This window comes from Arachis ipaensis, chromosome B4 (assembly GCF_059453495.1).
Source record: "Arachis ipaensis isolate K30076 ecotype BB chromosome B4, ASM5945349v1, whole genome shotgun sequence".
Lineage (NCBI taxonomy): Eukaryota > Viridiplantae > Streptophyta > Magnoliopsida > Fabales > Fabaceae > Arachis > Arachis ipaensis.
In genome coordinates this window covers 147,243,662-147,259,345 of record NC_142439.1, presented here as the reverse complement: position 1 = coordinate 147,259,345, position 15,684 = coordinate 147,243,662, and the positions used below count along the sequence as shown (strand labels likewise).

The following is a 15,684-nucleotide window of genomic DNA, read 5'->3' as shown; positions in this document are numbered from 1 at the left end:
CATGTGTACACCAAAATCAATCATCAAAATTATTTATTGGTATAAAATAAAAGATAATACTACACATTTAAGTTTTTTTATGAATTAATTATAATCAAGTTAAACAATAAGACTTGAAATAATACTAGGCATAACTGATTTTTGTTATGTTAGACCAATTTAATTAAATTTAATAAATAAAAAAATTTGAATATATAATATTATTATTCTAAAATATATATTAAAATTTAAAATACATACTAAAAATAAATTAAATTATAAAAATATTTATATATAAATACATAATAACTGATTTTAGTGAGCAACAACATTCTTGTTAATGATATGCAACTAACTATATTCTTTAATCTAAACAAAATATATGAAAATTTAAATGCTCAAGTAAATTAATATATATAAAATGACATGACCACGTAAAAGCCTTCTAGAGAACACATATATATGGCTGCACACGAACATTATATTCCCATAATAAACAAACTAATACATCAACTTAATAATAATAATAATAATAATAATAATAATAATAATAATAATCTCATAACATGTTCATAATATTGCTCTACAACAACAACAACTAACAACAACAACAAAATATTAATAATAATGACACCCATACTTTGATGATGGGAAATTAAAGAAAAATAACTCCAAGACTTGCTTACCATTTTTTCATGCATCTTGGGGAGTACCAATGCTAAAAACTGTGTTTCTGATGATCCTTCTTCGTTCCTTTCCATCCCTATCCATGTAAGACTCAAAGAGGGTATATATGTAGAATTCCCATTCCTCAGTTAGCAAAGTGGCTGGTGATTGATGATATTGATTTCTAGCTCTTATATTTTATACTTTTGGACAATAATTTCTATGATGATCACAAAACCAAAAAAAAAAATTAATAATTCTAAAAGCACACAATAATTAAATGTACTCCAAAAACATGCAAGTATTTCTCTGTCACAATAACTGATTTGTCGGGGAAGCGAAACTAGGAGCTTCATTCCATGCATTAACATTGCCACTTCCACCATTACTACTACTCCAAAATAGATCATTGCTACCCAAAACATTATTCTTAGAAAATAAACTCAACCCTCCTTGATTATTATTTTTACTATTATTATTCTCTTCCATTTTCACCGAATTATTGTTAACCTGATGATGAGGTATCATTCCACCAACAACGACAACACCAGAATCATCAGCCATTGTCTTATTAATGTTACTATTACTAGAACAACGAAACCTACCTCCATGATGGTCCCTCACATATTCACCATTTTCTTGATCAAATTGATGAAACAAACCGATTTGTGGCGGTTGCGGTTGTGGTTGTGGCGGTTCCAAATTACTCAAGAAATTAGGAAACTGTTGCAAACTTGGTAGCCTCCATTGCTGTAACACAGAACCACCATTGTTATTGTTATTAGCTCCAATTTGAAACTCGCCATCACTACCTGTGTTGCCACCATTTCTAACCAACAAAGAAGATGGAGGAGGGTTTGGGCCAAAAAGAAGTGATGATGCATGATCACTACTATAGTGATGCAAAGTTGTTGTTGGCAAGAACGGAAATTGATGATGATGATGATGGGTTGGTGGTGGAGTTTGCATATGATTCATCACATTCAGATCATTGTTGTTGTTGTTGCTGTTACTATTATTGCGGCCACTGGAAGAAGAGTTGCCACTTGCGGAGCTAGAACCTCCAACTGCACCACCATGCAGATTAAGATGATGATGATGATGATCAGGTTTCAAAGGAGACCTAGATCTGTTGGTGTTGGAGTTTGTTGTTCCTTTGCTTCTCTTGTTCCTTCTGCATCCGCCGCCAACCGGAACATTCCTCAGTGCGCCGCCTCTCGTCCAGTACCGGCGGCAAGTCTTGCAGAAGTGGCGAGGCTGCGAGAGGCTGTAGTTGTTGTAGTAACAGAACTTGGTGTTCGTGGATTCGCACCTCGGACACTTGAGTGATACATCTGGTTGATGTATCTTTGCCAGCCTGGCTCTATCCGCCATTGATCCTGGACGAATAGAGCCCTGGTAGCCACCACCTCCAACGACTACTGCAGTCGTTGGAGGTGGTGGCTGTAAAATTGGCGGAACTGGAAGATTTTGAGAGCCAATTCCTAATTGCTGATTACCCTGCTATATATTTTTCAAATTTTTTTATAAGTACATGATGATAATATTAATAAAAAAATAAATAATTAGAGATAAAACAAATATACATGGGTATATTCAAGGAAAAAAAAAGAAAAGTAAAGATTGATAAAGTATGTAAAGAATATCTGTTTGCTTTTGATTAATTTTGTTCTTGTAGCTTTATTGATGAATAAGCTAAAGAAAAAGCAAGGACCTAAAAAATAAAAGAATTAAAAGAAATAATTATGGAAGAGAATGAAAGAATTTAATCCTTGCCTGTTGTGACCAGTTGGGTGGATCAAGATAGATTGGAAGAGAAGGGAAGACCATGGCTCCTACTACTCTTAATTAGAGAGAGAGAAAGAAAAAGAGAGAGAGAGCTTTCTCTTTTGTAAAAGTTTGATGGGTTCTTTGGAGTGGTGAGTGTGTATTTGGGTGGAGAATCACATCAACAAACATACATGAGAGAGTTGCAGAAAGAAAGAAAGAGATCACAAACAAGTAGGAGAGGAAAAAAAAAAAAAGAAAAAGATAAAGGAGGCTTAGCCTTGTGGGGGTATAGTGGTAGTTTATGTTTATTTATTTTTGTTCTTTAACTTGTTTTTCCTCTTCTTCTCTCTTTCTTTCCTCCACGCTCTCCTCTTTTTGTTTTTATTAAAATTTGTGGGATTATTAATTGAAGGGCACTGAATGAATTTCTTATTCTGTAAGCATCTTTATCATCTTCTCTACTTTTACTGTGGCATCAACATTATTAAATAAAATACTTTATTTACTCTCATGCATGATATTAATTATGTTAAGAAAGAGAGAAGCCCTAGCCCTAGTTTATATATTATATATTGAAAGCAATGAAATTTATTAAAATTATAATTTTAAGTATATATATAGCCAACGAACTATAACTCAAATAGCATAATCTCTCCATCATCGCCTAAAGATCTCGAGTTCGAATTTCACTCCTAACTTTAAAAAATATATATATATACTATAATATCTGAAATTTCCATCACTTAACTATATATTTTTAACAAAAATATTAAAAATATATATTGTTTATAAGCATGTGTTATTTAATAACTTATTTTAAATATGTATTTTGTATTTCAATATCTACTTTATATGAATAGTTAACTTGATGACTGATATTTTGTATACATATAACATGATTGTATTTTTAATGAATATTTTAAGATTCAACAAAAATTAAATTCTAAATTTTTCGGTTATACAAATTTTGATCATATCATGATACTATTTTTTAAAAAATTTAATTTAATAAAAAAGATACATAAATGATTATAACTCTATCAAAATTGAATATAATAATATTTGTTATTAATATCCATATGAATAATATATGGGCATTATATTCTTCTATATTCTATAATTTTTTAGGTCTCTTAGAAAAGCTTTTAGCATAATAACATGGAATTTAAAAGAAAAAAGGTGATGAGTCATGGACTCATGGTGGGGAGGTTTTGGGTGGAAGTGTCACAATCGAATGTACCTTTGGTTTCCCTTTGGCTTTGTTGCAGAAGAAGAAAAGAAAGTCATTATTTTTTATTATTTATTTTGTTAGTCTAAACTTTATTGTTGTGGCAACAGCTTTTTCCTTACGGTGTAGTAGAACTATTCATTAACAATTATTATTGTGACAAATTTACATACCTTTTGCATATTATTATTGTGAGAATTATTTAGTTACCCTACTAGCCATCTTATTAGGCTTATAGCATTATTACAGTTTATAAATAAATTCACAATCATGATTTAAATTCATAAAGTAGATAATAAATTAAAGATGGCGAATATAAAACTATAGCGCACTATATATAACCAAGCAAAAAACTTTACTTATTGATTGATTAATAAGTATTAACTTTGTTCCCTTTTTTCACACCTTATTATTAAGCTACATAGTTCAAAGAGAATGATACCTAGGAATTGGAATTATTTTATATGGTTTAGTTGGAAAAGAATAACAAAAGTAAAATCAAAGGAATGATGAGAAATGCTATTTTTAGTGACTATATCAAAGAAAACCAGAATTAATAAACACTAAAGAGAATTAGGAAAGTAGTGATAAAATGTAAATGAATAGAACTGAGTGTATTGATAGAGATTGAATTGTGTTTTAGATAGTTATAGCACATGCTATATATAGAAGTTGAGCCTTAACAGGAAATAGAACAATTATGTTAAGAGTCCAAAGAGAAAACTATACAAGAACAGCAAGAATTAATTTTGAGCGTTCTTTAATCTTGATTAATTCTTGATTTATATGAATCTATATTTTCTAATAACCTCCCTCAAACTTAAAGTCACTCTTTAAATGTTCCTTTAATTAAGTTTGTCTCGAAATTTTTCAGAAACTTTGATGGACAATGTTTTAGTGAATATATCAGCAATCATATCAATAGACCTTATATGAACTACACTCAATTTCTTTTGATTTACTCTCTCTCAAACAAAGTGAAGATTCAATTCAAAATATTTGGTGCAAGCTGAGAGTGAAAGATAGAATTAGTTGTGTAACACCCTACCATACAGAGCTTTATATTTAGGATATAAATCAGAGGTGGCGAGACAATACGACCTCTGAAAATAAAAATACTAATGTAATATAATTGAAGGAAGTTGTAAGTAGGAACCTTGAAAGAGAAATTAAACAAAAATGAAACAGAAAACGCATCACTCACGAAATATTAAGCAAAAAGGTAGATAAGATATAACGGAAAGGATAATATATATATAAGATTAGAGCTCAAAAAATATAAAATAACAAGCTCTAAACTCGGCCTGCGAAGCAAAGGGCAACCAGAGTATATATAACCCAAAAGTGACCCAAACATAAAAAAAATATATGTTTCTCCAAGTCAACCTCTAAGAGGGACAAACATACAAGTTATACATAAAGCGGAGAACCTATATACATATATAAACATAAACAAAATACAAACACCGAGTCCCAAAATAGTTCTTCGCTCCCAAGAGTCTCCAAAATGCTCAGTGCGGTGCCTCACGACCTGCATCTAAAAACAACATATGTATGGAATGAGAACCAGGAGTTCTTAGTATGGTAAAGGTGCTCACATAAATAATATATAAGGTCCCAAAAAAAAGTAAAAGCATTCCTAGAACTCCGACACTCAGAATAAAAACTTAAGGAAAGTAAACTAAATCAAAAAGTAGGTAACGGTAAGGTTCTCAAGTCCTGAATCAATTTCTAACTTAACCCTTCACTTTCTGCTTCCTCCAGCCTTCCAAAAATGCTGGTGGAACAGTCACTCCTTTGCCAGACAAGGGACCTCTCAGATGCAAGCACAAGCAAAACAGACAAGAAAAGTACAAGCATGGATAACAAATACAGCAGATAAGACATATAGCAATTAATTATAGTCAAACAATTATGCAAGCCAAAGCAAAGCATTCTCAAATAAATCACACAAATGCACATGATGTATGCCTGCCTTACGGCTGATAAGTCTCATCTGTCGGTTATAAAGTCAACCCGACATGTCCAGTAGCTAACCCAGACATCGTTTTCTTGAAAACTAGTGAGCGGTACAGTACCACGATCCTCAGCTGGTGAGCGGTAAACCACCTCGATCCTCCCAGACGTTTTCAATTGAAAAACAGCACACTTGTGTGCGGTAAATTACCACGATCCCCACAGACATATTGACACTGAACAAGCGGTAAATCACCACTATCTTTGCCAGGTCAAGTCCAAAAATAGTTTCATTTTCAAATTCATTATAAACCATTCATACATTCATTAACTCGTATATGCATCTCTAGCATATTCGCAACCTTCCGCACTTCCTCAATTAATCAATCATAGCCACAATATATCATTACCACCCTTATACCCTCTCTCATACACTCACATTTCATCAATTCAAACTCAATTTTCATCATTCTTTTTCCTCATTTCTTTTCCTGAATAAGCGGACAACGTCACTGCCTCTTACCCGAAATCACATATCTCATTCATTTACATATTTCCTGAGCTAACTTCAAAACCATTTTCGAATTTAAACTCTTTTCAAAAGAAAAAAGGAAAACTATTTATTAGTTAAACCCTCGACAAGGCCTCTAGACTTTAGGGCTGCGTTTGTTTCTGAGAACAAGACAGGACAAGACACTGAGAACAGGACAGAACAAGAACTGATGGATAGAGACACAAAACTTTGTGTTCATGTATTCTAATTGGTGATAAACTAGAACAAATTATGAAAATCCAATTTATTCTTATTTTTTTCATTCAAAAAATTTGAGATGAAAAATATAATAATAAAAAATATAATTATGAAAAATTAACTAGAATAATGAAAGAAAAAATGAAAAATAAGTTGTGTCCTTTGTTAGTGTTTCTGTGTCCTTCCTGTCAGGATGGACACAAAATACACTAATTCAGTGTCTCTGGACACATTATCTTTGTCCATGTCTCTTTTGTCAAACACGATTTTGTGTCTCTGTATCCCTGTCACAGTGTCCTGTCTCTGTAAACAAATACAGCCTAGGGGAGCGACAACCAATCTCATTTCAAAACCAAATCATTTAGACTCAAACATAATTCATTCTTTTCTTAAATAAATCAAAATAAAATAATATAATTCTTTCGATCCAAATTAACCAAAATAAAACTTCTTATAATTCTTCTAAAAATTTCGACAACATCTCCCCTAAAACTCAAACTTCTGCCACCCTTCAAGGGTCCCAACCATCAAACCAAATACCTCTCATTCATTCAAATCATTCCTAGTATCAAATCATTTTAAAATCAAACCTATTCCAATATTAAATTTTTTCAAAAACCAACCAACTCCAATAACAAACCGTTTATACTCATCATCAATTCTCAACCAATCCATTCAATTCAATGTCACAAACTCACCATCAATTCTCAACACATCAACAATGATGTTTATTTTATACTCATCAAAATCACAATCCAATACATACAAATTCATTTATCCTTTATACACACATCGTATACCATATACATAATCCATCAATAATTTATTCAGTTCATTCCTGTCTTATGGTCTTCTAGTCTAAGTTTTCACGTTACATTATATTTTATCTACGAGAAACCAAAATCATACCTTGGTCAATTCCTCCCTAAGTTTAGAACAACTCAAAAACCTCTCATTTCACAAGCTCCAAGCTTCCAAATGTCAATTCTTCAAGCTTAATCACCCGAATTTCGTTCCAAACTGCCCAATTGAACTCCAAATCAACAAGAACATAATCTAATTCACACAATATCACTATAATCAACATTGAGCTCACTAAATCACCAATTCACAAGGGTTCAACAGTTCCTTACCTTATCCACGGATGAAATAAACAAAGCCCAACACTATCCATGAGCTAATTTGACCCTAGAACATCAAAACCACATAATCTCTCAAAATCAAAATCTTAGATTTTGAAATGGGGAAGAATGATTAAGTAAGAAATTCCTAAATTATTACCAAATTGATTTATGAGTTTTTTAGAAAATTTTGAGACAAATGTGTGACCGCTAATGGCTCATCAATCGGAACTCTAGACTGAAAGTTACGAGCGATTGAATTTTGGTGAATTTTCGGCGTCGATTTTATCCCTTCTCTGCGTGAATTCCCTTTTGCCTGAGGGAAAAGTGGCTGAAGCCACTTAGAAGAAAGTAAATGGGCTGGGCCTTGGGCCCGGTTTGGACCCGATTCGATCTGTTGGTCTGTTTTTGTGCCAAAATTTTTAAAATTAGTGTTACAATTTATATTTTAATTATTTCTACTTCATAAAACTATAAAATTTGATTTTCTAACTTTTTTCAAATAATTAATTTATTGGTTAATTATTTACTAATTACTCGAGATTTACAAGCTGCTAGTAATATTGCACTGCTGTTATCACAATAGAAAATAGGTGGTGCAGTTTGTTGAATTCAAAGTTCTTGAAGAAGATTCTGAACCTAAATAATATCTGAATTAGCAACACCTAATCCTCTATATTCTGCTTTTGTAGAAGATCAACTCACTAAAGGCTACTTTCTACTGGACCATGATATTAGATTAATCTAAAATAGATAAAAAAAATCCACAAGCTGACCTCCTATCATCTACATCTGACCCACAATCAGAATTTGAAAAACCAAACAACCTTAGATCAAAACTAGAATGAAATACGAGACCTTTAATTGTTGTGCCAGCCAAATAGCTCAATCTTTTTAATAGATTTCCAATGAGATGTTAAAGATTCAGCATATATTGATAATCTTTATTTACAAAATATATAGTTTCAGGTCTTGTTAGTGTTGCATATTGTAAAGAACCACTTGTAGATCTATAGAGAGTTGGGTTTTTGAATATATCAACTCCCTCTTTTGACAGCTTAGTTGTAGTAACCATAGGAGTAGAGACTCGCTTAGCTTCTGCCATTCCTGCTTTGATTAAGAGATCCTGATATATTTTGTTTGAGATAAGTGACAAGCTCCTGAAAGTGGTTTTTGTGCCTCAATCCCTAAAAAATAGGTGAAATCACCTAAATCTTCAATACTATGCAGTTGATTAATTGTTTCCTGAATTGCATGATGACACTACAAGAAAAAAGGTCTGTGGCCACGCTTTTTTCTTGCTACGCTTTAAAAGCGTGGCCAAAAGTGGTAAATGACCACACTTTTATGAGGGTGGCGATTGATAAGAGATTTGACCACATTTTTTTTTACTACGCTTCAAAAGCATGGTAAAAGAGGTCAATGGTCACACTTTTATGAAGGTGGCAATTGATTAGAGATTTGGCCACAATTTTTTTACCACGCTTAAAAAGCGTAGCTATAGAGAGAAACAAGCATGCTTTTGAAGCGTGACAACATAGTTTCGTTATAGTGACGTTTTAAAAACGTGGCCGTTTTCTGTAACTCTTTTGGAACACTTCAAAAGCGTGGTCAAACCGTTCCTAAAAAAAAAAACATTTCAAAAAACTCCTATATATATAGGTTTTCGATGGATGTGTCCAAGGATTGGATGGATACACCACGTCATGAGAAAGAATATCAACTCGGTATAAAAAGATTTTTACACTTTGCTTTTTCATCAACAAGAATCTCTCAGGGGGAAGAAATTCAATGCCCCTTGTAATAGACTTTGGTTAAAGAGAGATGACGTGTATGACCATCTAATATGCCACAGATTTATAGAAGGTTATAGACAGTGGTTTAATCTTGGGGAATCACTTGTTGATATGGATGTTGATAATGACACAGACGATGAATATAACTACAATGATAACATTGATGAGTTGTTACGTGATAGATTCAGAGATACTACACAAGTTGATGGACAAAATATGGGGCCTAACGAATGTGCAAAATAATTTTATAAATTGTTAGATGAGGCAAGCCAAGAAGTATACCCCGGGTGTAAAGGATTCACATGATTATCTTTTACCATCCGTCTTTACTTGTTAAAAGGTTTGCATGGTTGGAGTAATGCGTCGTTCACTTCTCTCTTGAAATTATTGAAAGAAGAAATTTCATATTTGAATATTCCTACTTCTTTTGATAAAACCAATAATATAGTGAAGAATTTGGGTCTTGATTACCAAAAGATTGATGCATGTTGTATTGGAACGGACATGAGAATGAATCATCTTGCCATGTCTGTAGAACATCCCGTTATATTGAGCATCATGTAGAAGAGGATAATGTTATCTCATCTAGAAAGTCTCGCAAAGTTACTGCAAAAACTCTAAGGCAGTTTTCTTTGATTCCCAGACTTCAAAAGCTTTTTATATGCACAAGAGCGGTTGAAGCTATGTCTTAGCAACATAATGAGCGTGTCAAAGGAGCCTCGTAATGTGAGACTCGCTTAGCAAGCGACAGATTCAATCCATTTCAAAGTTTGAGCAGTACACACAGTACATGGCCTATTGTTCTGATGGTGTATAATCTACCCTCTTGGATGAGCATGAAGCCTAATTATTGTATGCTCTCTTTACTCATTTCTAGACCACAGTCACCAAAAAATGACATTGATGTCTTTTTTCAACCGTTGATTGAAGAATTAAAAAAATTGTGGGAGTCAGGTGTCAAAACATATGATTCCAAAGAAAACAAAACATTCAACATGAGAGAATGTCTTTTATGGACAATTAATGGCTTTCCTGCATATGCTATGTTATTTAGGTGGAGCACAAAAAAAAAATTGGCTTGTCCGTGTTGTAATGATGAGACTTCTTCCATTTATCTGAAACATAGTCACAAGACTGTTTATATAGATCATCGAAAGCTTCTACCTGTGAATCATCCATGGAGGCATAACAAAAGATCTTTCGATAAAACTGAACTTAGGTCTCCATTACAGTTGTTAGAGGGAACAATTGTATTTGATATATTACAAGAGGTAGATAATTCTTTTGGGAAGAAGCAAAGGAGATCAAAGAATGGCATATCGAATTGGAAAAAGCGGTCAATATTTTTTTATTTATCATATTAGAAGTACAACATGTTTAGACACAACCATGATGTCATGCACATAGAGAAGAATATAGTTGGTAGCATAATTGGAACTCTTTTGGATATTTTCAGAAAGACAAAAGATCATGCAGCTGCTCGTTTTGACCTTAAAGACATGAGTATCAGGAAAAACCTTCAACCAAAAGATATGAAGGATGGTAAAAAAACTAAGTTAGTAAAGACATGCTTCTCAATGACTCCAGCAGAGAAAACAATCCTTTGTGGTGTGTTGAAAGGGGCAAAATTACCAGACGACAATGTTTCTATTATCATTCAATGTGTGCATCAAACAGAAAAGAAGATTTCTAGTTACAAGACCCATGATGGTCATTTCATGTTATATTACTTGTTGCAAGTACCAATCAAGAGCATACTTCCTGACCATATTGTCATCGCTCTAGTTCAATTATGTTCATTTTTTTCGGATATGTCAGAAGATAATTAGGCGAAATGAGGTGGTTAACTTAGAAGTAGAGATTGCTGAGACATTATGCCAATTGGAGAGAATTTTTTCTCCAACTTTTTTTGACATAATGGTGCACTTGCTTATTCATTTGGCAAAGAAAGTGAGATTAGGTGGTCCAGTTCAATATCGTTGGATGTACCTTGTTGAATGGTATATGTACAGACTAAAATTGTATGTTCATAATAGAAGTCGTCCAGAAGGATTCATTGCTGAAGGATATTTTGCGAATGAGTGTATAAACTTTTGCTCAAGATATTTTCATAAAGATGTTCAAATAAAATTCAATAGAATCCCTCGAAATAATGATGAGTGTGTTGCAGATGAGTTGTGAACTCCCAATTTGTTTCCAACCAAAGGATTCATGTTGTAGTTGTCTAGTTAGCACGTTTCATGTAAGTTTTTCTCCATGTACTCTAGCGCGACTCTAAAAAGAACAGTGAAGAACCATCAAGGGCTAAAATTTGCATAGCAACTTGCATAAGTAAAAAAGGAAAAGAAATTGATGCTAAAACACAAACTACAGTTGTGATTTGTTTGTATTTATTTTTGGATTTGTACAATATAAATTTTAAAGTGATTTTTATTTGTATTGAGTTAATGTGACTTTGTATTTTATTGGTTGTCACTTTTGATAGACTGAACTTCAGAACCACATAGAGATAGAGAAAATGATGAGGATGCATTTATAGGAGTCCTAGGAAAGGACCAACCAGGTCGACTTCGTTGTTATGAGGCTTCAATTATAAGAAGCTCCCTTAAAAAGATGAGGAGATTCGCCAAGTCAAAGTTGAATACAACGAGAAGGTTTCATCATTAGAGAAGAAGATAGATGATGTATGTAGTTTATTAAAGGTATTGGTGCACCAAATCAACCCTGGAATGAGTGACAAAAAGGTAGCAGCATTAGTGCAAGCTGCCCAAAATTCTCCTTTAGATGCCTCAAGTAGCACACCAAGAAATACTCCTCACTCTTTCAAATCAACTCACATTCCACCCAAAGATGCTATAAGTACCTATCTTTCCATATTATTGTTATAGAGAGATACTGATAGAAAGAAAAAAAAAGAAGTGGTTACTTCCTTGTTACTCCAAACTATAGAAATTTATTTTTCATGTTAAATTTTCTGTTTGTAGTTCGTGCTACTGTTGCTGACTGAATATCACTGTTAGCTGTTGAATTTTTTGGTTGTGTACTGTTGATTGTTCTTTATTTTGGAGAGATATTTTTTATTTTTAAAAGAAGGTTAAGAGTGAATAAGACATGCATAAATTTCACTCTACTTGAAAACACATAAGAATACTACTTTAGAATAATATTTTGATTGCCAATTTAACAAAGTATAGTATTGACTATTGTTCTTTGTCATACAGAGATATTAAAGAGAGATAGTGTAATATTTATTCATGGCAAAATGATGAATATTGTGAATACATCGTGGTTTTCAATATATGCCCTCTTATTTTTTGGTAAAATATAAGATGCACTAACATAACAATATTTAAAATTATGCAGGACATTGATGAAAATAATTTCGCTAACAATGGATGGTCAGTAATCATGAAGTTTCATATTTTGTAATGAAGTATGTAAACGAAGTAGATAATGTAATGGTTGTTGGAATTGTATGACTTTGATTTTTTGTATTTTGTTAGAGGATGTCATATGATCAAACACTATATTTGGTGACAAGTTTATAAAAGTTGGATTACTTGATTTAAAATTAGGTTTAATTACTCTATTGGTCCCTATAGTTTTGCAAAATTTTCAAGTAGGTCTTTATATTTTTTTTCTTTTAATTGGGTCCCTACACTAAATTTTTGTTCAATTAGGTCCTTCTTTGTAGTAATTGGCTTAATTGTATAGGGACCAAACTAAAAAAAATTAGTGCAGGGACTCAAATAAAAGGAAAAAAAAAGTGTAGGGACTCAATTGAAAAAAACATTTGGTGCAGGGACCCAATTAAAAAGAAAAAAAGTATAGGGACCTAATTGAAAATTTTGGGAAACTATAGGGACCAACAGAGTAATTAAACCTTAAAATTACTGGTCGTTGTCTAAATTTTACAATTATCTATAAATTTTGTAAGGTTTTTTTACGAAGATTAAGAAAAAGAATAATAGAACCTAAACAAAATTATAGCCACGTTTTAAAAGCGTAGCCATATTGTACAGCAATCATCAACAGCCACGCTTTAAAAGCGTAGTTATATCTCTCGATATTGGCACGCTTTAAAAGCGCATATCTCTCGATACTAGCACACTTTAAAAGCGTAGTCATATCTCTTGCTACTGGCACATTTTAAAAGTGTAGCGATATCTCTCTCAGTTGGCCCGCTTTAAAAGCGTAGACGTATCTCTAGCTATTGACATGCTTTAAAAATGTAGCCATATCTCTCGCTATTGGCACGCTTTAAAAATGTAGCCATATCTCTCACATACAGCCACGCTTAAAAGCGTGGCAATAGATAAAAGCGTGGAGACAAAAAAAGCGTGGCAATAAAGTAACCAACATGCTTGTAGATGTGACCCTTTCAAAAGGGTGGTGAAAAGCTATTGCTACCTTTTTTCAACTTTTCTCCACAGTTTGAGAGCGTCACAAAATCCTAATTTTCTTGTAGTGTGAAGATCACTATTTGTAATTAATATATCATCCATATACACTAAAATATATAATTTCAAGTGGTTAGTATGCTTCATGAATAAATAGTAATTAGATTTTGATTTTTAAAAACGAAATGTTTCAAGAATAGCTGCTAATTTTAAAAACTAGTTTCTAAAAACTTGTTTTAATCCATACAATGATTTATGTAATTTGTGAACCTATGAATCTTGATCTGAATGGAAGCCTGGGGCTTGTCTCATTAAAATAAGTTCACTTAAATAATCTCCATTGAGAAAGGCATTGTTAAAATCAAATTAGCGAATATGCCAATTAAAGGACATGGTTAAGGTGATAATGACTTTGATGGTTATAGATTTATAGGCTTAATGATAGTAGGAAAGACTTGATCAAAGTCTACACCCTCTAGGACTGCACATGGATCGGATAATATCCGCATATCCGCAGTATTTATCTGTATCTGATCCGCATTTTGTGGATATTATCCGATCCGTACTCTGATAGGATCGGATAGCTGATATTGCATTGTTTTCCGCATATCCAATCCCAGAGACGCAGATCCTCACCAATAATATAAATATCACAGTTAAGAAAACGTAAACCCTAACCCAGAAATCCCCTCTATACGGCGCTGCTCTCCCTCTTGGCCTCTCCTCTCTCACCCAGACCCAGTCCCAGTCATTGTCCTAAACTCGCCTCACTTATGACCTCATCTATTACCACCGTCAGTCACCAACATCTCGTTCATTGTCGCGTCTCCTTCGTCGTCTCCTCAGACCGCGTATCCTAAGGTCGTCTCCATTGCCGTGTTGTCGTCTCACCGCATCTCTTTCATCCGTCCTTGCTGCTGCTTTGCCTCGCTGTCCTTTTGTTTGTTTGTTGCTTTGTTCGTTGGCTCGGACGAATCTATTAATCATCATCGCCATTCTGCTTCAGTTGCTCATCTACTTCTGCATTTCTATTATGCTTTTGGAATTTTTTTTTTCTGCTTCACTTCTGCAGTTTTGCATATGCTTAGCTTCCTTTGAGATATGATTAGGGTTTGGTTCTAGTTGATTTTTTAAAAATTTAGATAATATAAGTCTCTTCTAGTTGATGTTAAAATCTGTAATTCAGTGAATGTTTGCATCAGAGTTTGCTTCTGGTGAAAAGAAATTTAATTTTTATTTGAATTATGCTTCAATGACCGTTTGGTTTGGGGTTTGGTCTTGGTAATTTTTTTTAATTTTTTTTCTGAATTTTAAGAATATATTTTTTTATCGGATATATTTGATATTCGATCCGATCTGATATACAAATGTGCATATTGGATTGGATTGGATCGGATCGAATCGAATCCAAACTTAAAAAAATGCGAATATTAAATCCAATCCGATAATTTTAATGCAAATTAGATCAAATTTTTGACCATATCAATTTATTATTTTTAAGAACCCGAAGAAAAAACTATACAAGAACAACAATAATTATTCTTGAGCATTCTTTAATCTTGATTAGTTCTTGATCTATATGAGTCTATATATTCTAATATTATAAATAATAATTCATCAATACAAAACACATAAATTTTTATCTTTCTTTTATTTAATAAAAATATTAAGATGTCATCATAATTTATTATTTTATTCATTACTTAGTTATTAATTCAATTTTTTATAAATAATCTAGTAATCTAATAATATATTTTATTTTATATTTTTAAACATTAATAATTAATTAATGACTAAAAATAATAAATTGTATAATGTTCTCTAACTTTTTTTTATTTAAAGTATATAACCATCAATACGAGAACAAAATATTATTTACTTTGTTACGAAAATTAATGAATAATTACGTGCTAACCACCAATAATTATTTACATTAGTCATGGTCTGCCACATTGTGTTGAAATTGAAATGACAGTCTTAGAGAGGAAAGTGATGGAGGGTTTCGCTGATGTGCTAA

At 32.6% G+C, this 15,684-nt stretch overlaps 1 protein-coding gene across 1 annotated transcript; it reads right to left on the bottom strand.

Annotated features, from left to right (window-relative positions):
- Positions 1-439: 439 nt before the first annotated feature.
- On the bottom strand, positions 440-2,821 carry LOC107635663 (uncharacterized). Its single transcript, XM_016339204.3, has 2 exons — positions 2,422-2,821; positions 440-2,145 (listed from the first exon to the last, which is right to left on the bottom strand). The coding sequence occupies exons 1-2, from the start codon at positions 2,473-2,475 to the stop codon at positions 958-960; spliced, it is 1,242 nt and encodes a 413-aa protein (XP_016194690.1). The 5' UTR covers positions 2,476-2,821; the 3' UTR covers positions 440-957.
- Between the last annotated feature and the right edge of the window lie 12,863 nt (positions 2,822-15,684).

Excerpts from the sequence above, each read along its gene's own strand:
- LOC107635663 (XM_016339204.3), bottom strand. The coding sequence starts at position 2,475 with ATGGTCTTCCCTTCTCTTCCAATCTATCTTGATCCACCCAACTGGTCA. Across the intron at positions 2,146-2,421 it reads CACCCAACTGGTCACAACAG|GGTAATCAGCAATTAGGAAT; the intron begins GCAAGGATTAAA and ends AATATATAGCAG.